Source organism: Ailuropoda melanoleuca, chromosome 13, assembly GCF_002007445.2.
Source record: "Ailuropoda melanoleuca isolate Jingjing chromosome 13, ASM200744v2, whole genome shotgun sequence".
NCBI lineage: Eukaryota > Metazoa > Chordata > Mammalia > Carnivora > Ursidae > Ailuropoda > Ailuropoda melanoleuca.
The window spans coordinates 15,933,214-15,956,099 of record NC_048230.1 but is presented as its reverse complement, the minus strand read 5'-3'; the positions used below and the strand labels follow the sequence as shown (position 1 = coordinate 15,956,099).

At 41.4% G+C, this 22,886-nt stretch overlaps 1 protein-coding gene across 2 annotated transcripts in view; it reads left to right on the top strand.

Moving 5' to 3' along the window:
- The window catches only part of ANKFN1 (ankyrin repeat and fibronectin type III domain containing 1), a 385,668-nt gene that overhangs the window by 217,228 nt on the left and 145,554 nt on the right, over window positions 1-22,886 (top strand). For both annotated transcript variants that reach the window (XM_034640636.1, XM_034640637.1), the window contains exon 3: window positions 8,785-8,919. In XM_034640636.1, the coding sequence (XP_034496527.1) occupies window positions 8,785-8,919 (135 nt within the window). The remainder of the gene's footprint in view (window positions 1-8,784; window positions 8,920-22,886) is intronic.

Genomic DNA, 22,886 nt, shown 5'->3' with positions numbered 1-22,886 from the left:
TTCCACGTGCTTCTAGGGATATCAGGTTTATTACCATGGCTGGGGACAGGGCTGAGAATGTGGTGGACAGTATAACAACTATTTTCTTCCTGGTGTGTCCCTGAATGGCCAGCACAGTCAACACGTAATCAGACAATCTGCGGCTGGACTATTGCCGCTGACAACTTCATTATGCCTGTGATATTCAGCTGGGTAATTCATTTCCCGAGCATGGCAATAGCTCCTGATATGTCTAATGGGTTGAATGTAATTTTCTAAGCTTTCGAAGATGAATGTCTCCCTTTGTGCTTAGCTATGCCCTAATAGGGAAACAATGATAGCTACCATTAGGAAACAGCATTGTAGTGTTGGGCTTTTCAGAGCAGGTTGGGTCTCTAAACCACAAAAGCAGGAAGCATTAGTGATTGGAATCATCCACTAGACGCAGGTCACTTAATGTCCCTTGAAACGGTTTTTTGGCCTACCTCTGCATTTAACCTTCATGTGCCAGGGCATCCTACAAAATAAGGTGGCCTTGCCAAGGATATAAAATTAGTTAATTAATGGTTCCGGGGAGTGGGGTGGACTTTGGCATGATATGCCTGCAGTCATTTACCAATGCTGTCTTAAAATGGAAGAACCAGATGACAAAAAAGAAATGTGACCCATGCATGGTTTCCAACACCTGAGCTGCAATTTTTCTTGAAACCTAGGGACAGAAGTATAAAATGTGTTCACCTGAATTCTCTTTAACTCAGTTCAACTAAACCTGTATGTGTTGACCATCACCTACCATACACAGGGCCCAGGTCCTTGAGCTGAGAAGCAAATTCAAAAGTTAGGGAGGCTTGAGTCCTGCTCTCTTGGAGATCTCAATCCAGTAAGGGAAGTGAGGCCCCAAGTAATTCTAGCAAAGGAAGACTGTGCAAAGCACGTTAACATTAATTACAAATGCTACGGTGAGAGGAGAGAAAAACACTCATTCATTCCATTTGGGAACATGAAAAACAAAGTTAGGATGCCGTCTCTGAAGCCTTCCACCTTCATCCACCAGCCGATCTCAATTCTTTTGAGAGAATCTGGTCTCCTGAGAATCTTACTTGAGTCAACTTCTTAATTTCTGAGAGTCAGGACTCCTCATTTTATCTAATTTCTTCGTGCTTCTCAGTCATCGTTTTTGACGATCAGTTCCAGGTATCCCAAGTGAATATGGGGAAGTCAACATAAGAATAGGCCTAAGAATCTCTCAGCTTATCCTTTTATCAACCACCACACCTGTTTTCTTGACTTTGTAAAACTAAATCCTTCCAGGCAGACTCTTCTGAGCAGCCCGAAAATAGAGAGTCTGTGCTAATACTTGTAACTAAAGATATGTTTGATACGAAGATCTTCTTTACAGAAAAAAAGAGAAGGAAGAAGAGGATACATAGGAATAGGAAGAAAAGTAGAGTCTGCTGAAACCCAGCGGTCATTTATGCTGACTCATCAGCTTGACCACCTTGACTTGCGTATTAAGCACTTATTTACTTTATAGACTCCAGTTTTCATGCATATGAAGTTTCATGTGGTTTGCTGGGTGGGTGTACACGTACACAGGTTTTGAAACAACGTTGAAGCCATAAGGTCTGCCAGTTGCTTTATCATCCTGATCTGACCAAACTTTCTCTGAATTATGAACCTCTGAATTTCCAAATCCTAGGGCATTAATAATTTCATTTTTAAATTAATTCAAAAATTCTGCATAACATTCTTAAAGTGGGTAAAGACACAAAAATCACTTTGGCTTCCTCTTGCAAACAAAAGACCTCCCCCAAAGAAATGGCCAAAATGAATGTACTGAATGGAGAGGGGTTCCAAGGTCTCTGTGATGGTGCCTTTCCCTCCCACACCCACTATGGTCCAGATCTCACTCTCCAAAGGCAAGGTGGAGATCCAGTTAGCAGCTCAATTATTGTAAATGCTATTCTTTATGATAAAATCCAGTGCATCAAAGAATGTAGATGGCCTTGGGGGTGGTTTTAAGGCGAAGTGACCTGTGCTAATTCCTCTTGGAGAGATTTAGGTGAATACTGCCACCTATTGATAGGTGAACCATATGCCACAAATTCCTACTCTGACCTGACATGGTGCTAATACTTACCAGAACAGATCTCCATATTCATTTGGCCAAAACCTTTTAACAGCCCTAAGTTCAAAATTCTTCACGTATTTTTGATGAAAAAATAGCTACGTTATACTAATTTAAAATGACTCACAAGTTGTATTTCTGGGAGGAGACCGGAGAGAGGTACAAATGCCATGAGCTTTGCAGTGAGAGATCTGAGTTTGAGTCTCAGCTCAGCCCCTGAATGCACAGAAACCAGTTCGTTAATCTCTCTGAGCCTTAGTTTCCTCACCAATAAGAAGTGAATAATCCTCTTCGCAGAGCGTGAGAATGCAGTGATGCTGCTGCACGCCACACGGGCGGTGTTAGAAAAATGGCAGCATTCGTTACTGTGTTTCCACTGCCCCATTAGAATTAACTATTGGTGATGCAATGATTGGTAATATGACAAAGCACATCGTGCATCAGACTCTGGCGAACTCTTCTGTGAGGTTCAATTATCCTTTGGCAATGCTGCTTGTCTCGTATAGTATCTTTGACATTCAAAATTAGGACAGTGTGAACATAAATATTAGAACTTTAAGTGTGCCAATTGAGAAAATTAGGATAAATGGGCTTCATTACCAAACGTCTCCTGACTGCCCGAGAGGATATATGGGGCTGAGCAGATAAAGAATTATGATAAAACTCTGGAGCCAAGTATAAATGGGGCTTTGTGACCTGCTGGACAGGGTTGAGGCTTAGGACCAGACCTAGGAGTTTCACATTCCTTCCTCGGCATGGTGTGGGGGATCCCGGGCTCACACAGACAATAGGGGATTCAGAGTTTGAGAATTCTTATGATGACTGAAAGGAGGGTGGCAGCCAGAACAAGAAGACTTTTCAGAAGCTCGGACCCTGATTATCACATCGGTGCTACAGCCCGGCGAGAGGCTGCTGAGAGACGGCATGAAGCCGTTCTTGGAAAGCTTTCAGTGAAGTGTTTGTAACCTCCTTAAGAGAATCCCATTTCTCAAAAATGCAACACTGGAAAATCTCGCATGATTAGTTCAGATAAACACTCTTGTCATCAAATCACAGCAGAAGTCACACGGCCCATCTCTTTTTGAAGAGTCTTTCTGAATGTCATGAGTCTAGTCTCCAAGACTTGGCGGAGGGACCCCAAGAGAGAGTTTCTCAGGATATTTTGGGACCTTTACTTTTAGTCTGAAAGGTCAGCTGGTGCTTAAAACAAAGTAATCAAGAAATAGCATGCCTACGAACAGTCTGCCCCTTTTGAAAAGGTCTGCTTTGGACTGAATAGCCACTGCCCTCCCCCACCCCTGTTTCCTTTTCTCTTTGGGGCTTAGTAATTGAGAGGGAGGAGGAGGAAGAGTTTTACATTCATTACTAACAACTTCGCACATAATAAGCATGTTCAGATACACCCTGGGGTGTTAGTTTTCTTTTCCTATTTTTTTGTCTCCTTTTTAGCGGCTTTTGATAAGTAGCACATTTTATTTTTGAAAAAAGAATCCGAGCCATTACTGGGCGGCCTCGCCCTGAGGAAGGTCAGGAGATTAGGGAGCGGAAGTAGGCTGGCCAGAATCTTTGCTGACCACAGTAAGGGACTGCTGCTTTCTTCCCATAACTTAATTTTGAGACTCCGATGAAAAGGCACCCCTAGAAAAAAAAATCTTTGCTGAAAAAAAAGAGTGAAAAATTGTTAGAAAAAAGGCCATCAAAAAGTGATCAATTTAAATTTGTCTTACAAACTAACCACATGGAACTAACCGCAGGGCAGACATGCATTTGCAGTGATATATGGACATTCTCAAAATGTGGGCATGATTTCTCAGGAGAGAGTGGACATTGCTAGCCTCTGATGTTGGTGGGCTTTGGCCTTGTTTCACAAGTATCCTGAAATTCTCAATGTGGCACTTCACAAATCAGAGGAGATACACTGAAAAGGACCTTTGAAGTTAACTGGCCCTACTCCCTCACTTGCCAAGTGGGAAAGCTGAGACCTGGTGGATAGAAAGTAACTTGCCCAAGGTCACTCAGCCGGTGAGAAGCCCCTCGAGGACTCAAAGTCCTCACCCCCAGCTGGACTTCCACCACCAAGCTCCACAGCTCTGAGATGGGAAGTCCGGCATCGGAAGTCCTCCTCTTTCCAGGGATGCTCTGCCCCCCTTCCCCTGCAGATGGCCCCGTGTGTTGCCAGGGGTAGTTGCTCTGCCACAGCCTGAACTGACTTCTTTGGCGGCTGTTGAATGGCTTCTTCAGAGCAGTCCATGCACTTTCCACGGGGCTGCAAGGATTCGGCCTCCTGCCCTTGTCTCTGCCTTCACGAGACGCACGGACCCTGCCATGAATGCCTCCATTATCCCCGTGTTTGGCGCCTGCGTCAACGGATGTCGCCATCATCTGCCATCACTCAAGTTAAAACGTTCAAAGCCATCTTCAGCTTCTTTCTTACCCCCTCTCCCGGCTTCCCTCACTCTCAGGGGCACCACTGACAGGTCCTCCTCCAGAGCATGCCCCACGGTCAGCTCCTGATTTCCAGTTCCACAGGCCCTCGCCATCCACGTCTTCCCGCTTCCCGGCTTTCCCAGCTGCAGTTCACCAGCCACGATGGTTAGATCGGAGGGAGCTTAATCCACGGTGCTGCCGTTCTCCTGCCCAAATCCCTGTCAGCTGTAGGAAAAAGTCCAAACTCTAACATCGCATTCATGAACACCCCAGTCCCACCCTGGCCTGTTTCTGCAGGCTGCATTCCATTAGATCTTCCCTTCCACATGTACTCCAGCCCAGCTGGATTGCTTGTCATTCCCTAAACATTCTAGGAATTCTGTGCATCAACTCCATTTCCTTCTCTTCTGTTCAACCTCTAGAGGTCTTTATTCTGCCAGATCCAGTGCAACCGCAAACTTCTCTGTGAATCTTTCCTAAGCATCCCGGGAGGAAGTACTAATTCTCTCTCACTAAAGAGAGCTCTTTTATCTTGGAAAAGATACCTCCTCATCTTTGTCCCCCCCCCTCGCCCCCCCACCATACTGCTTTATCCAGCACTTTGCATAAATAACGTGTTTTTCTTTCTTAATATTGATTGAGCACTTAACTATCTTGAGATACCAGGCCAGGCAGTGTAAGGGCTAGAGAAGGAAGATACAAATTAACTAAAATGTAATCCCTGTCTTCAAAGGAGCTTGAATCAGTGAGACAGGTTCACAAATAAGCAAGTGAGCTAACCGTGGGGGTGGAATTGGGTGGAGGGGAAGTGCTGAGTGTGGAACAAACATTCTCAGTGTTCCAGATGAGAACACGGGTATTATGATATGGAGGGTGCGGTGGTGGGGGAGGAGGAGGGAAAGAAAGCGCAAAGCTGTTTTTAAATTCTATCTCTGTGCTGTGGTCATTATTAGAGTGCTGTCTAGGTCTGGCCAATGCAATCCATTCTTCCCCCAATACCAGAGTAATCTTCCTGACGCAAGACTCTGGTCATTTCTTTCAAAGATTTTATTTATTTATTTGACAGAGAGAACACAAGCAGGGGGAGCAGCAGAAGGAGAGGAGAAAGCAGGCTCTCCACTGAGTAGGGAGCCTGATGTGGGACTCGATCCTAGGGCCCTGGTATCATGATGTGAGCCGAAGGCAGACTCTTAACCGACGGAGCCACCAGGCGCCCAAGACTGAACACTTAACTACCTGTTCAAATGTTTGCTATTGAATGAATCAGGCATCAGATAATTGCAGGCTTATGCTAGGCGTTATAGAGAATACCAGTCCATAGAGAGGAGACGACGTCTAGGAAACAGCTGGAGAACAAAAAGCAAGAACATGCTATAAAAGTGCTGGAGGACGGGATGAAATAAGTGTGTGATCACTCTGGGCTGAGATTACTTGAGAAGTAATAATCACAGGAGGCACGACTTCACTGGATGGCCAGTTGGCAAGAAAAATTAGATGTACTAAGTGAACTTTAGGGTTCCTTTCAATTCTTAGACCCCTATTATTCTTTGAAATGGTTTATTCATTCATTCAACAAATACATGCTAAGCACTTCAACAAAACACTCACTAAATATTTATTGAATGCCTTCTATGTGCCAGGAATTCTGCTGGACTGGAAATAGAGCAGTGAATAGAAGACTTCACACTTGGGGCGCCTGGGTGGCTCAGTCTTTAAGCGTCTGCCTTTGGCTCAGGGCATGATCCCAGAGTCCTGGGATTGAGTCCCACATCAGGCTCCTCCTCTGGGAGCCCGCTTCTTCCTCTCCCACTCCCCCTTCTTGTGTTCCCTCTCTCGCTGGCTGTCTCTATCTCTGTCAAATAAATAAATAAAATCTTTAACAAAAAAAAAAAGACAACTTCGCACTTAAACTCTTATAGCAAAATAGCAATGGCTGACGTAAAGCAAGTAAGTATAACAAAATGTGATGGATGTCACAAGGGGCAAGTAAAAGGTGCTCTAGGACCGCAGAGCGGGGAGCCTAACAGCCCAAGGGTGAGTAAAGTATCGCGGAGAGATGATGTTTAAGCCAAGACTCTAGCACTGTACGTGAGTTATCCAGACAAAAGGGACGGAGTGTTGGGGCAGAAGAATATCATATGCAGGATTCTGGAGTTGAGAGACAGTATGGCATGTCCAAGGATCTGAAGGATGTTTAAAAAGGCTGCAGCGTGGAGGGCGAGTAAGAAGAGGGCAAGAAATTAGGCTACAGAGGTAGGTAGAGCCGGATTACAGAGAATGTTGCTAATTCTCACTGATAAGCTTTTTGGTAACATTAAAATATTTAGCACAATGTGACACACGGACTGAGTACTTAATAAACTTAAGTACTGTTTGTTAAGAGCAGTTTGAGGAATGAATGGATGAATGAATGCAATGGACAGGAGATGCATGACATAGCTCAGTCTTGGGTATTTGCCCCTGGAAGTGATGCTACTATTACTAAGGCTTCATCCCCTTGGGTTTGCACAGCAGACAGAATCATGACCCTGAGGAGGCAGCCCCTAACCTTAGTAGAATGACTCAGTCACCTGGCTTTCCCCAGCAGAGGGAATTTAAGTAAATCTGCATTAAAGTCAAAGTTTGTTTAGAGATAAGGGTAAAGTTTTACCTGGCAATCATTTAGGCTTAAGCTGCAAAAGGGTAGCCTGACTCTTAATCCTTGATGAAAAAAAATAGCCTTCTGAACCTCAAGGGCATGAATACTTTCAAATTAGATTATTCATAGCAATGTTTCCATGGGCCAATAAGTCTAAGGAGAGGGAGAGGGAAAAAATATTCCAAAGAGAGATCCTGCCTTTCAAACGAGAAAAGAAAAAGTAAGACAATGTGAAAAGCTAACCTGCGCTCCTCCTTTGGGAGATTTTATGAGTCACGGAGACTCGCCTCAGATCCCAGCTCCAGAGCAGGCACTTGTCTGGGACGAGTCAGCCACCGGAGTGAACTGCTGTGTCTAGAAAGGGGGAGATTTTCAGGAACACAAGATGCCATGCCCAGGATCCTAATTAATTACCAGGCCAAAGACTAACACTCCACCCTCTTGTTTATAACTGAGACTTTCTCCTGATTTGCTGTGGAGTTGCACTCAAAATTTGGGAGTTGATTTGGCTCTCAGTATAAATAACATACCGGAGTCCGTGCCTAGTAGAAGGGTCCAAAACTATTTCTGAAGTCATCATAGCAGCTAAGCTTTCATTTGGCAGAGAGAGAATCTGAAGAAATCTTTAGAAAGATTCTTAATGCTGTTGCCGGGGATGTCTGTGTGTGTGTATCTGTGCGAGGGCAGGGAGCGCAGGGTTCAATATGTGCTCTCCATCAGCAACGGCTCCCTAGCATAAAAGCAGCCTGTGAAGGTCATTTGCCATTTTATTTCAGAGAGAAACATGAAAAATGCCTAAATAAGCGGCTTTCTAGGAAATTCATTCTGTGTGTTTCATTAGTCATGTAAGGCATAACGTCATGAAAGGAGCAAGGTGCACCCATACGTAGCCGGCATGAAAGGAGCCCTGGAATCTTCCTCCTAAGACTGAGCCTCTTGGTGTCCTAAGTCCCAGATCTGCTGACTTCTTCCTCAGAATCTTCTCAGATGAAAACTCTAGCAATGCTTGAGCAGCCCCAACTGGATTGGGAGCTTTCGTAGCTCTTGCTGGGAGCTTGTAAAGGATTGCTCAGGTGCCTTAGGTGAGGGGGTGCGGTGGCCACCTGTGTGCCTCTCGTCCCAGGGAGCTGTGGGAGCAAGGGGGCGTCTGGCCCCAGGAGAGCTGTAGATGATTTGCAGTCACAGATTGCTGGATGGGCTCTTGGATGCCAGACGATATGTCTTTGCCTGCAGTTGATAGAGTGCGAAGCTAACTGGCTGCCTTGCTGCCCCTCTGCTCATCTTGAGTGACAGCCCGTTCTGATTCCGGCTTGTTTGCCACGAAGCTTGTTGTCCCTGCACGCCGTTCCTAATGGACCTCACAGATACAATAGACTAAAGACACACTGAAGTCATGGCATCCTTTTACTACACGCACAAGAGATTGAGAAATCAAGCCTTCTCGGGGCTACAGTCCTGAGAATACACCTAGATTCCGAGCCAAGCTGTTTCCCTCTCCCCTTTCCTCCCTGTGCATCATTTGCTCTTTTATTTTGCAGTAAGAGTAGCTTAGTGATCATGGACTTCAGCTCTTGCCTGTAGTGATCCTGTTCGCATTTTATTCTTTACACAGAATAGGAAGGAGGTTCGCTTGCTTTGCGCAGAGGCTGAGCCACAGGAGAAAGCAAAGCCAATGTGATTTATTGAATGAAAGCACTGGACAATTACCAACAACTTGTTCCTCTGCTGCCTCAAACAACCTAAGCTGGTAAGTAAAATTTATTGTTGTCTTTCTTCCTATGAATGTGGGGCTTTCTAAAACACTGATTATTTTTTAAATGTGTGTGTGTGTTGCTGCCGTTTAAATGATATAAAAAAAAATCTGCATCTTCCGAAGTTAGCTGCAGGCAGTTCATGAAGAACGCACACAAGCACATACGTGTCCATGTGGAGAGGCGAGAATGGGGGTGGGGAAGCCCCATTTGTGATAAATGGGCATTTTGTTTGTGGCAAGCTTGAGGATATTATGTGCTTGCCTAACTGATTAGCAAGAGCTATGAAACATAGAATATTCTTTTGTTGTATAAGATCATTTCCCAATCGGGTTCCTGAGTACCTACAAAATACCTGTTGGATTAGCTAAAGATGGATCCCATCGTGCTGATAATCCTGAATAGAAACCCAGCCATCTTGTCTTTAATCCAACCGGACATGCAGAGTGGGACAGCAGCATTCTGTCCATCCTGGGTCAGCCTGCCCATAAATAGCATCACGACTGTGATGTCGAGGATACCTGCTGAGGGCGCACAGTGGACATGCATGCAAACCCTAGCTTGATCCACCGCGACTTTTGTACCCATATGCGTTACATCCTTGTTTTATTCTATGAAGATATATGGTTGGTAGGGCGTACTAGGTTCAAAGTGGGATATTGTAAGGGTCTTATTACTCATGCTGATCTTTGGCCCTGCCAAGGCCACTGGAGGTACCATTGATAATCAAGTCTGATTTTGCTTCTATGCTGGGACACAAAATCCCTGTACTCACTTGATTTCTTCATGTCCTGAATAAGATGCAAGCCAACCTCTGCAGAGGGGAAAGGGGAATGGAGAAAGCTCTTGCTTTTCCCACCACCACTACCACTATCATGTCTTCCTCATCTTTTCTTTGTCTGGCTACTATAAGGCTTTTTGGCAACGCCAGTCCAGTTCTGCTTGGTTCAGAATCCATATCAAACAGAGTTTATTATCTTTGGTGCACTCTATCTGCAGTGTAACACTGGCCATTCAGATGAATCTGTGGCCTTGGGTGCTGACAAAGGTGGGATGGTAGAATAGTAAAAAGCATACTTCTCTAAATAAAAAAACAAAGTTAGGAAATCTGAGAGATGGGCAAAGTTTTACAAAGTAGAAAGGATCCCAGGCCACTCAATCGTAAGAGCAGGGTCATTCTCGCATGTGATTTCGCTATTTCACAAATGATGGCATTCTAACGGAAAGGAGATGGAATTGCCTAATCGTTAGAAATAGCAGGATATCAGGGCACTTTTGCTCATTCCCAGACTGTGTGTCTTTAGGAAATTCCCTTACTCTCCCTGGATCTCCATTCTTCCATTTTTTTCCCCTTCTTGATTGTTTCAAAGAAGACATGCTAAGCTCAATTAATTTATCCATGAGATACTACTTAAAGCTTTCCAATCAAAGATGCAGTAGGTAATCAAGATCATTGTTTACACACGTTAATCCAGAGACCATGCATCAGAAACCTAGGGATGAGGGTTTATGTGGAGAGGAGGAGATATATACACCTTCCCCATCAAAGGGATACAGGGCACTCTGAAGGAAGCGTGATCACACTCAGGGGATTAGAAGGGGACACTAGAGCTGAAAATGGCATTTAAAAAAAACAACTTCAGGGGCGCCTGGGTGGCGCAGTCGTTAAGCGTCTGCCTTCAGCTCAGGGCATGATCCCAGCGTTCTGGGTTCGAGCCCCACGTCAGGCTCCTCTGCTAAGAGCCTGCTTCTTTCTCTCCCACTCCCCCTGCTGTGTTCCCTCTCTCGCTGGCTGTCTCTCTGTCAAATAAATAAATAAAATCTTTAAAAAAATAAAAATTAAAAAAAACTTCAAATAAATAGATCTTGTAAATAATTTTTAGCAATCCTGATCAGTAACAACTGACTTTATATACTTATGATGCCTAGATGCTGAAGATCTTAAATGTTTTGCAATGAACATTTTGGAGGAGTTAGTCTAAGGATGAGTAGAACCCATGTATAGTATTTACGTTCAAATTACTCCCATACCCATGCATATGGAATTAACAGCAGTAAATGTACTATGATTTATTTGAGGACTTCTAGAAGACTCACTGACCAAAAGAACTGTCCAATCTCTAGGATTAAGGTACCTGAAATTCTTTCATCAGGGATTCAATCAAATATTGCTGTCTTTTATGAAACAAATATTCTTAGGAGGAATAACAAGACATTCGTAGCTTATCATAAATGAATGTATTAAGTATTTTCTTCCTCAGGGGAAATCCAAAGGATGTTGCCTTAATGCTGTATTAATTCTTCTGCTTTCTATTTATTTCATACCTGTCTCCAAGAACTTCTCTTGTAACAATCACTTCAATCTTTTTATTTAAGATTTATTTATTTATTTGAGAGAGAGAGAGAGAGTGTGTGCACATGCTAGCTGGAGGGTGGGGGAGGGGGGAAAGAGAATCTCAAGCAGACTCCCACTGAGTACAGAGCCCGATGTGGGGCTTGATCTCACCACCCTGAGATCACGACCTGAGCTGAAACCAAGAGTTGGACACTTAACCCACTGAGCCACCCAGGTGCCCCTTTATCATTTCACTCTTGATCAGAAAACTAAGTAGCCTTTAGGACAAGCTATTTCCTTCTTTTTATGGGATGCTTGGACTAGACAATACCATCTAGATTTCCTCTAGGCCGTTAAGAGTCACATGTGGAAAGCTGAGCTCACTATCTTTCCCCTTTTAGATCCACTCTTCCTCCTGCATCCTCTCCTCCTTTTTTTAATGACTGGTGGAACCAACCGTTTGGCACCTATTCAACCAAGCAGAGCTAACAAAAACTATCCTCATGTTTCCTAACTCCTTAGGTCCCTCCATCCGATCACTAACCAAATTTGGTACATCTTACTTCCTCCCTCTTTTAATCTGCCCAGCCCTCTCCATCCCCATTGTCACACATGGGAGTTGAAGTCACAGCTCTCACATGGGGACTTTTTCAAGGGCCTTATACTTGGTTGTCCCCTTTCACTGCCCTTTCAAACCACCCGCTGGATACTACCAGACTGATTCTCTAAAAATGCAAATCTCAGCCTTTCTCTAGTGCTTACCTGTTGTGAACAGGTTGAAATCCATTGTCCCTCATCATGGTATGCAAAGCCTTTGATGATCTGGCCCTGCTATCTCTCCAGGCTTCTTTCCCAAGGTCCTAGTGTGATGGATGAAATATCCTTTGGAAGTGTCAGAACCCAAAAGAATTCCATTAAGGGCTCTGTGGACATCAACCGACCAGCAACACTATGACATGTCCTAACCTGAGCTCTTGTACCTGGAATGCCCTTCCTTTCCTTCCTGCTGGTTGATTCCTCATTCATTGTTCAAAATCTTGCTCAGTCATCACCATCTCTAACTCATTCCCCCCATACCCTCCTGTAACTCACCCCTCTATGCTATTTCTTGCCTTAAACACTTGAGAGCAGTGTTGAGAGGCTAAGCTTTCAGATCTGTGTCACCTGCATTTGAATCCCAGATCTGACCCCTTAAAGTACCTCAATTCCTTAATACATAAGGTGGGGATAATAGTAGTCCTTACTTCACAAGGCTATTGTGGGATTCAGAGAGTTGTTGCACATAAAGGCATTATTCTAAATAGTGCCTGACTCAGAAGGTGCTATAGAAGTAAAAGCCATTATCATTTTTCCGTGATTTTACATATCACAACATACATACACTTGAATAACTATCTTTCTCGTTAGCCTGTGAGTCATTGGGGTACAGGTAAGGTAATCAACTTGTTTCAGTTTGCCTGGGATTTCCCCAGTTTTAGCCCTGAAAGTCCTGCATCTTGGAAACCCCGTCAGTCCCAGGCAAACCAAGATGTTTGGTCACCCTATGAGGGTGTCTTACCTCTGAAGGCCCAACGTCTGTCACAGGATACAGAGGCTACAAAGTAGATCACCCAAAGGGTTTATCGAACTATAGAATCAAAATTGTCTTTTCACCTTCTTCCTCATAAACATCCTTTGAAAGTTCAAAATTCAGTCTTCTTCCTGCTGTGAAGTCACCACTGACTTTTCAAAACTTATCACTGAGCAACTGAGTAGATATTTTTAAATGCACAGGAACTTGAAAGGTTGCTTCCACCCTATTATATATTATCAGTGTAATAGAATTGGCCAGTCTTTAGCAATCAGAGACATACCTGTCATGGTAACAGCAGGTGGGGAATCAGAGAGGGGTCATACTTTCTTTTCTGTCTGGTGACAGGCAGGTTGAAGTGTGAAGGTCCCTAGTTCACATCACAGCCTGAAGAGCAATCTTGTCCCAGTCAGAAATGTTCCTTTTGCTGAATGTATCTGTCTACCCTGCTGTCAAGAATGGCTAGAGTTCCTGTTTCTAATATGCTCTGTCTCACAACTGCTCCTCATCTAAACTGGCTCAGATCTTTTTTCACAGTACAAATATGATAAGAAAGTCCCACAACCAAGCTCCTGTGAAACAGAGACTCTGGACGTGCCAGAACTCATAACGAGGACAACATCTTCTCCTTAGAATTAAGGTCGAGGAAGAAGCTGACAGGCTGCCAGACAAAGCACCTCAGGCAGAATAATAGCAGAATTGCTAAGAGCATGGACTTTGGAGTCAGAATCAATCCTGCCTCCTCCATTTACTGGCTATAGGATCTTAGACAAGCTACCCAACCTCTCTGGGCCTCAGTTTCCCTGTTTGCAAAATGATGATATATAATAGTACCAACTTCCTCATAGGGCTATTATTTCATTTTGTCTTAGCCTTGAAAGCGGAAGAGAGGCAAAACCAATTGTGAATGTTCTGTGGGCTCTTGGGAGACCCAGCCTCATGGCATCAAGAGTCAAGCCATCAAGGTAAAAGGGAAATGAGTTGAGGAAGGAGGGAACACAAATATAGGTGGTTTGTAACTGAACCAGCCAAGGCTTCACAAGAAAACACATCTAGTGGTTTGTTTGTGCGTGATTACTTCCAAGAAACCCTCAAAACAATGCATAAGGGAAGAATGGAGAAGAAATTATCTGAGGGCTACTTCCAGTCTCCTGCCTAGAGTTGGTCCAGTTTTCACATTTCCAGGTAGTGTGACCCAGTCCCTCAGGGTAGCCGTGAGTAAAGCTGGCGCCTCCCTCCGTGGGTCTGGCTGGGTCAGAGCTGCTGCGGCTACTGCAGGCATGATGGGGGCCATGCCAGAACCGCCCGTCACTTGACACAGCTGGTGTTTGGAGACAGGATGATGGTGGCAGCCAAGGCTCTCTGCTAGAGCAAGCAGCCAGAACCCAGGGAACAGGTGGTTTTGAACTAAATCTGGGGAGGCTCCACTCTCCACAGATTATTCTTGCCATTTTGGGTCTGGATTCTCCAGGCTACTATCACTCTTTCCTTAAAGCTTGGCTCCAGGTGTATTAAAAGTGTAGCTGGGATTAAGCTGTAATAAAGAGCAGAAGTTTTTAATTTTCATAAAGTATAATTCATCAATTTATTTTATGGTTTGTGCTCTCTTTGCCTCTTCTAAGAAATCATTGTCTTATTCAAGTTCACAAAGATTTTTCCCGTTTTTTTTCTAGAAGTTTTACAGAGTGAGCTTTTGCACTTAGGTCTCTAATCTCTGTTTTTGCATACAGATATCTCATCATTCCAGTGCTGTTTCTTGGAAAATTTCTTCTTCCCTATTGAATTACCTTGACATCTTTGTTAAAAATCAGTTGATCATATATGTGCGTGCTATTTCTAGGCTCTCTATTTGGTTTCATTAAATCTATAGGTCTGTCTTTAGGCCACAGTCTTTACCTGGAGAGCTATCCTTATAGCAGTACCACAGGTCTTGATTACCATGACTTTATAGCAAGTCTTGAAAACAGATAGTATAAGCCTTCCAACTTTGTTCTTTTTTTTCAAAGTTGTTTTGGCTATTTTAGATCCTTTACATTTTTATAAAAATTTCAGAATCAGCTTTTTTATTTCCTTAAAAAAAAAAAACCTGCTAGATTGGGACTGCATTGAATCTAGGGCTCAGTTTGGAAGAATTGATATCGTAACAATATTAATTCTTCTGATCTGATCCATGAAGAAAGTATACACCTCTATTTATTTAGGTTTTCTTTAATCTTACTCATTAGTGTCATGTAGTTTCAAGTATACAAGTTTTGTTTTCATTTTGTTTATTGCTGAGTAAATTTTTGTAGGTTACAGTATTCTACAAAATGTTCATGTCATCTGCAAATGAAGACTTTCTTTCTTTCTTTCCAGTTAGTTTATGCCTTATTTCTCTTGCCTTGCTACTCTAGCTAGAATGCCCAGTGTAATAGAATAGATAGGAATGGACATCCATGCCTTGTTTCTGATCCTAGGTGGAAGACCTTGGTCTTTAATCGTTAAGTATAATGTTGTCTATAGATTTTTGTGGATTCTCTTTATCGGTTGAGGAAGTTCCCTTATATTCCTGAAAGCTTATTTTTTTTTAATGAACAGATGCTGAATAATGTCAAATGCTTCTTTTTCTGCATCTATTAAGGTGACCATGTGATTTTTTTCTTTTATTCTGCTAATGAAGTGAATTACATTGATGAGTGGTTGAATGTTATACTAACCCTGCTTTCCTAGAATAAACTCGACTTGATTGTGATGTATTATCCTTTATGTATATTGCTAGATTATATTTGCTAACATTATGTTGAGCTTTTTTGCTTCTATATTCATGAGAGACATTGAGCAATAGCTTTCTTTTCTTGTAATGCCTGTTTTCTGGTTTTGGTATCAGGGCAATGCTAGCCTCAAAAATGAAACCAAATTTTTGGAAGAGTTTTATGTAGAATTGGTATTATTTTTTTTCTTAAATGTCTGGCAAGCTGTAGCATTTAACGTGACCTTTATTAAATATTGTGGGAGAAAAGAAACTATGAGGATGGAAAAAGAAAGTATAAAACTAGAGACTAGCTTTCCCATACAGGATCTCTTCCGGTCTCCTAAATTCTGGTCCTGTAGCTATGTTGCAGAAACCAACCCATCTTCATTCAACAGAGTTGTTTGCCCTTCTCCTTGGAGCTCAGGTCCCCTAAAGCCTCTCTGAAGGAAGAAAAGAAAGGATACATTTATTTCCTTAGAGAAACTCCAAGAGTTTTTTCTTATTAAAATAATGCCTAAAAATTGATTAATAGTGGTATACCCACCCATCCAACAGAATACTACTCAGCAATAAAAAGTAAAGAACTACCAATAGATATAACAATGTGGATGAATCTCAAAATAATTAAGCTGAGTTAAAGGAGGCATATTTAAAAAAAAAGAGTATATAGTGATTATTCCATTTGTATAAAATTCTAGAAAAGGAAGCCTAATCTGTAGTGTCTGAAAGCAGAAAGCAGTAGTTGCCTGAGAGTACTAGGTCTGAAATGAATATCTTTTGAACATCTGTTTCATTCAGGCACTTTGTTAAATAATTCATATGTATTATCTCATTTAAAACTCTAATATTCTTTTTAGACATGACTTTTATAATTGAGATAAGAAATACTGATAATGATAAGGAAATTGAGCTTAGGGATGGTAAATAATTTGCCCAATGTTGTGCAGTTAATAGGTATAAAAGCCAAACCCAAAGTTAGATCAGCCTGATATCAAAGTCCTAGTATTTTTTAAGGTTTATTTATTTATTTGAAAGAGAGAGAGAACACAAGGGGGAGGGGCAAAGGGAGAGGGAGAGAGAATCTCAAGCAGACTCCATGCTGAGTGCAGAGACTGATGCAGGAACTCCATCTCATGACCCTGAGATCACAACCTGAGCTGAAATCAAGAGTCACTTGCCCAACCAAATGAGCCACGCGGGCACCCCAGAGTCTCTACTTTTAATACTGTGCTTAAAACCATCATGATTATCTTCAGGTTGAAGAATGAAATAAAATATAACTATAGATCTCAACCTATTTTCGTAAAAGTGGCTAATAAGGAATGCCCTCTGAAGAGTGATATCCCAGACATAACACAACAAAACAATTTCCCCACCAGTTCTCCTGCTAGGATTCTGTATCTATTTTACCCATCAAGTATTTCATTCAACAGTCAAGTCTCTTTTTCTTCCCCAGTTCAATTTAATACAAAAATGCAGAGAGTACTGTTGCTATTGTTTTCAGGACACTTTTCTGGGTATTCTAGGGACTACATAGTATGTTAGTAAAGTTCCCAACAGGAATGATATGGCACATGAAAACAGTAACCAAGGAAAGCTTAATTCATTTTGTACTTCCTTTGTTAAATTTATTCCCCAGTATTTTAATCTTCTTAATGCTATAATCTTCATGCTATAATAAATAGAATTGTTTTCTTAATTTCATTTTCATGTCATTGTTTTAAATCAGAAAGGAGAACAAAAGAGTTATAAACAAAGAAAGACATATTGTCTTATATTTATATTACCTTTTATGCTACCTCCATAGTTTCCTTAGCAATGTTCTTTCTTTCCTTGTGTGGACTTGAGTCACTGTCTAGTATCTTTTCACTTCAGCCTGAAGGATTCCCTTTAATATTTCTCTTTTTTAGAAAGTGTTATTATTTATTTTTAGAGGTGGGGGGGCAGAGGAAGAGGGAGAAAGAGAATCTCAAGAAGATTCTCACTGAGCAGGGAGCCCAACATGGGGCTCAATCTCATAATCCTGAGATCATGAACTGAGCTGAAATCAAGAATTGGACGCTTAACTGACTGAGCCACCCAGTTGCCCCTCCCTTTAATATTTCTTATAGGAAAGGTCTGCTGTCAAATTCTGTTAGTATTTGTTTATACATTAATGTCTTAATATCACCTTCATTTTTGAAGCGTTGTTTTGCTGTATAGAGAAAGTCTTATTTAACAGTCTTTCTTTTGGCATTTGGAATATGTCATCCCACTTCCCTCTGGCCTCTATGGTTTTCTGGTGAAAAATCAGCTGTAAATCTTTCTGCGGATTCCTTGTATGTGAGTTATTTCTTGTTTTCAGGATTTTCTCTTTGTTTTTAGTTTTTGTTGGTTTAATTATGATGTATCTAGGTGTGAATCCCTTTGAATGCATCCAACTTGCTGTTCATTGAGCTTCTTGGATGTGTAGATTAATGCTTCTCATCAGTTTGGGGAAGTTTACCACCATTATTTCTTCAAATATTCTCTCTCCCCCTCCTCCTCCTTCTTAGACTCCTATTATGTGTGTGTTGGTACAGTTGGTAGTGTTCCACACTTCTCTAAGACTGTTCATTTTTCTTCAGTTTTTTCTCTTTTTGCTCCTAAAACTGGATAATCTCAATTGAACTATCTTCAAGTTTGCTGATTCTTCCTTCTTCCTATTTAAATCTGATATTGCATCCCTCTAGTGAATTTTTCATTTCAGTTATGTTTCAACTTCATAGTATCTATTTGGTGCTGGATTTGTTTTATAAATTCTACCTCTTTATTGATATTCTCTTATTTGGTGAGATGTCATTCTCACAATTCTTTATTTCTTTATATGTGGTTTCCTTTAGTATCATATTTAAAGTTTTTGTCTAATAAGTAACATTTGGACTTCTTCAGGGCAATGTTTATTGACTACTTATTTCCTGTGAATGGGACATATTTTTGTTTGTTTGCTTGTTTTGTGCATGGCTCATATTTTTCTTGTTAAAAACTAAGCATCTTAAATAATATAATGTGGCAACTCTAGAAATCAGATTATCACACCTCCTCAGGGTTTATTGTTTAGTGATTTTTCAGAATTAAATCTGTGAAGTCTGTATTCTTTGTCACTTCATTGCCACTGAAGTCTCTGCTTGGTTAGCTTAGTGATCAGCTAACAATTGAACAAAAATTTCCTTAGATGCCTGAAACCAATAAGTCTTCCAGTCTTTACAGAAGAGCTCTGTGCACATGTTGGGGCACACTTTCTATATTTGCCAGGTGGTTGGCAGCCCTGCCTTACCCTTCATTTCCTGCTTGCACCCAGCCTCAACATCAGACAGAGATAAGAGCTTAGGACCTTTTCAGGTATTTTATGAGAATGCTCCCAGCCCTCGGCATAGATGTGGTCTGCTTGATCCCTGGAAATGTGTCAGAGCTTTTCAAAGTCCTCTGTGGACATCTCATTCCCCAGCATTTCCTCTTAAGCTTTTTGGTTAGTCTGTTGTTTGCCCCAACTTTTATCTACCATCTCAGGCAGCTGTGATGACAAAATGCCTTAGAGGAAAGGGTTATTTGCACTTTGTGAACTCTGAGGCAGGTCAAATAAAGAAAAATCTTGTGAGTGGGGTCTTCTTGAAAACCACCAGTCGGGTCAAATAATGATGATTCTCTCAAAATAGGGTTGTGAAGGAGCTCTGTCACCATTCTGCACCATCCAGTGGCTGCCAGGCTACTGTTTTTTATCATAAATATACATTGATGGTCTTCAAGGCTACCACAGAGCTGGGGAAGACAGGAACTGAGCAAATTAAAAATGCCACAAGGCTCACTGTTCTTACCAAATCAGCTACTTTCCTCAAATAAACACTTCTTTGATGGCTGCAAACCTTTGGTTAATTTCCAGTGTTCTGAGAAAGTTAATTTTTACAATTCCTGCTAGTGTTCTTATTGCTTTTATGGAGGAGAGGATTTTTGGAGGTCATTACTTTGCCATTCCCACTGTCATACTATTCTTTTATTTTCAACCTCTCTGTGAAATGTTTATTTAGGTACACCACTTGTAATCTCAGTCAGAAGGGCACCTGGGTGGCTCAGCCAGTTAAGAGTCTGACTCTTGATTTCAGCTCAGGTCTTGATCTCAGGATTGTGAGTTCAAGCCCCATGTTGAGCTTCATGCTGGGCATGGAGCCTACTTTAAAAAAAAAATCTCAGTTGGAAAGTTTTGTCTTTTATTAAGAAATTAAACCATTTGGGTATATTGTGCTCACAGGTATATTCAGTCTTATCCTTATTTCTTCAGTTTACATGTCTATTTATTATGTTTTCTTACTTTTTTTTATTTTTCTCTAGGCTTATCTTCATTCTTTTCTTTCCATTCGTAGTTTGAAGTTCAACTTTCTGTTTTTCTATAAGTTACTGTAAACATCCACTTAAAAATATCTAAGCTTATATTTTTCTATCAAAGTAAAACTAAATAGTATAGTAAGTACATAAAGTCATATCTTAAAACAATGTTTAAAACAAAGAAGAAAACTATTTAAATTATTACACTGTACTTTAGTGTCTCTGGCTTGTGGAGAAAATTGAGGTAATCTTAACAATTGCTTCTATTTATTGAGTGACTGTTAGCATTAAACAGGATGCATGCTTTCATTTGTTAATTCATTTAATCTTCACAACTCTGTAAGAACTCTTGTTATATATGGTGAAATGAACTCTGAGAATTTAAATAAAGTCCCTACAGTCCATAGATTATAGATAACAATATCATGATCTGAGCTTGGGTCTGCCAAATTCCAGAGCCAAAGCTACACTGCTTCTCAAAGGCTTGCCCTTTTCTGTAAGGGTAAAAATTCAACAGTACAGTTAGTTGGGAGGGGTATACATGTTTATGAGAACAAATAATACAAAGTGTCTTTCTCAATATCTTTCATCAGACAAAATTTTAAATATAGAGGGGGGAAAAGAAAATATAATGATAGATGAAATCTAAAAGAATAGAAACATGCTGAAAGATGGCCAGGAAGGAAGGGACAGCTGGGGCAGTATGAGAAGGAAGTCAAAGAGACAGAGAAAGTCAACCTATTTTGACTGAAGGGAACAGATGGGAGATGAGCAAAGACAAAAGGGGCCATGTGGGTAGGTGTCATCAGTTAGAGGGCAAGTAACTGGAATTTGATCAATCGACAAGAATGTATTTACTGGACTCCTGGGCACTGTGTGAGATACAAAAGAATGTAGAGTTATTTTGGGAATGATAATGATGTAGACAAGACAGATGGTTTGAACTGGGGCATTAACGCTGAAGGAAAAGGCTACAGACAGAAGGCAGAAAGAAAGAGGTTAAGGCAACCTCCATGTAAGCCAGCTTGCATATCAATCTGGAATTTTTGTTGGAACAGTAAGATATAGAGGAAATGCTGTGCTTGCTATTGAATCAAAGTTAAAGGATCTATAGATGAAACGAGAAAGATGCAAATCACCTACTCCCTCTATTTTTGCTTTTGTATAAATTAAAAGATTATTAAAGATGAAAACACACCCATACGTACATACACACTACAGGTAGTGCTTTAAATCATCCTCCCAAATGTAAATAGGACCATTTAGCTAAGACTGGGTGGAGCCTGATACATGTGACTAAAATTGAAGAGATCCGACAACCTTGGAAGGTACTAGGAAGTCTTTTTGTGTTGGAAGAGATTGCAAGCAAGACTTAAAGGCATCCAACAATGTAATGAGGATAGCTTTCCTTTTGTTAAAGTGAAAGTAAGTCAAGGTTAGTTGGCGCCAGTGGATATGAAACCCAATTTAGAAGCATGAGGAGGAAATGAGCTTTCTGAGTACTTCCTTCATATATTATTTTTCATACACTCTCATATGAGCATTCATTTATTCTAAAGTATTTATTGAACATCTTCTGTAACAGAAATGATAGCTGCCATGAGTTTTTCCTATATTCTAAGCTCTTTACACGCATTATCTCATCAAATCTTCATAACTGTAATGTGGTGTTAGTATTATCCCTATTTTATAAATGATAAAAGTAAGATTCAGATACGTTAAGTAACTCACCCAAGGCCACATAGTCAGTAGCTGGAAGAGGAGCGATTCATAGCTTAATCTGTATTATATTTCTTGCACTTTGAGGCAGGGATATTTTAGGTATAAAAATTAATACTTGGCAGTCCTTGTTCTTGAGACGCGTACAGACTAGCTAGGAGACAGAAAGCCAAACAGCTGTAATACAATAAAATATTTTCTGTAAGAGGCATATACTAAGTGAGTAAAGAAATACACAAATTTGCCTGTGGCTGTCAGAGACCACTTGAGCATAGACTTTAAGGATCAGCAATTGTTTCCTAGGTGATGAAGGCACAGATGGAATTCCAGTACAGGCAAAAGCAATTCAAACAAGTACCCAGAGATAGGAAAGAGTTTGAACTATTTAGGAAACCCTAAGGAGATCAGAAAGACTGAAACATAAAACATAGAGGAGCAGTGAGATGAGGCCGCCGGAGAAGCATGCACCTGTATGTGAGGCTAAAGAACTTATAATTTATCCTGTAGAAATTGGGGAAGTTTTGAAGTCAATCCTGTGAAGAGTTGGGTTAATAAAAGAGGTTCTACATGATATTGTATCATGGGGTCCATAAGACTATGAAAAGTCAAGGACTGGAGTTGACCTCTGAGGGCCACAGCTAAAAAGTGTTGGCTGCATTACAAATGGAAGACTCCATTGGAGATTTGAGGGGAGGTGGTGGGAAGGCAACAGCCTGCTCCAGGGAGACCTGGTGCCAGTGTACCAGAGGCTCCCCCAGGGTGGAGACACTTGGCGCATAACTGCCTCAGCCAGTTATTTCATTCATGCATTTGCTCATCCAATACACAGATGCATGCCAGACAGCCATAGCCTCGGTAGCATCAATATTTCAGTAGCAATACCCAACTTAATGGTGGATGGCTGATCTCCTGGAAATTGACTCTAAGTATGACATTGGTAAGGACCTGTTTAGAGATGTGTGAAACTGCAGTCAAGTACAACTTGGAGAATGCCAGTAGTGAGTGCCCTGGAGGACACTGTCTGGGGTATCTGGGGTGAGCAGGGATGGACCTATGGGTACAAATCCCCCAAACTTCTGGGCACTGAGGTAGCTCACCAAATCTCAGACAAGAGGCATAATTTAACACCTCAAGAAAAGGGGTATCTGCAGAGAACAACCACACCCACACCCAACAGAGGACAGCATCTAAAAGTAGGTAGGTAGAAAGATCCCAATTACATATGCCCAAGGGGAACTGAACAGAACCCCTGGGTTATAGATTTGAGACA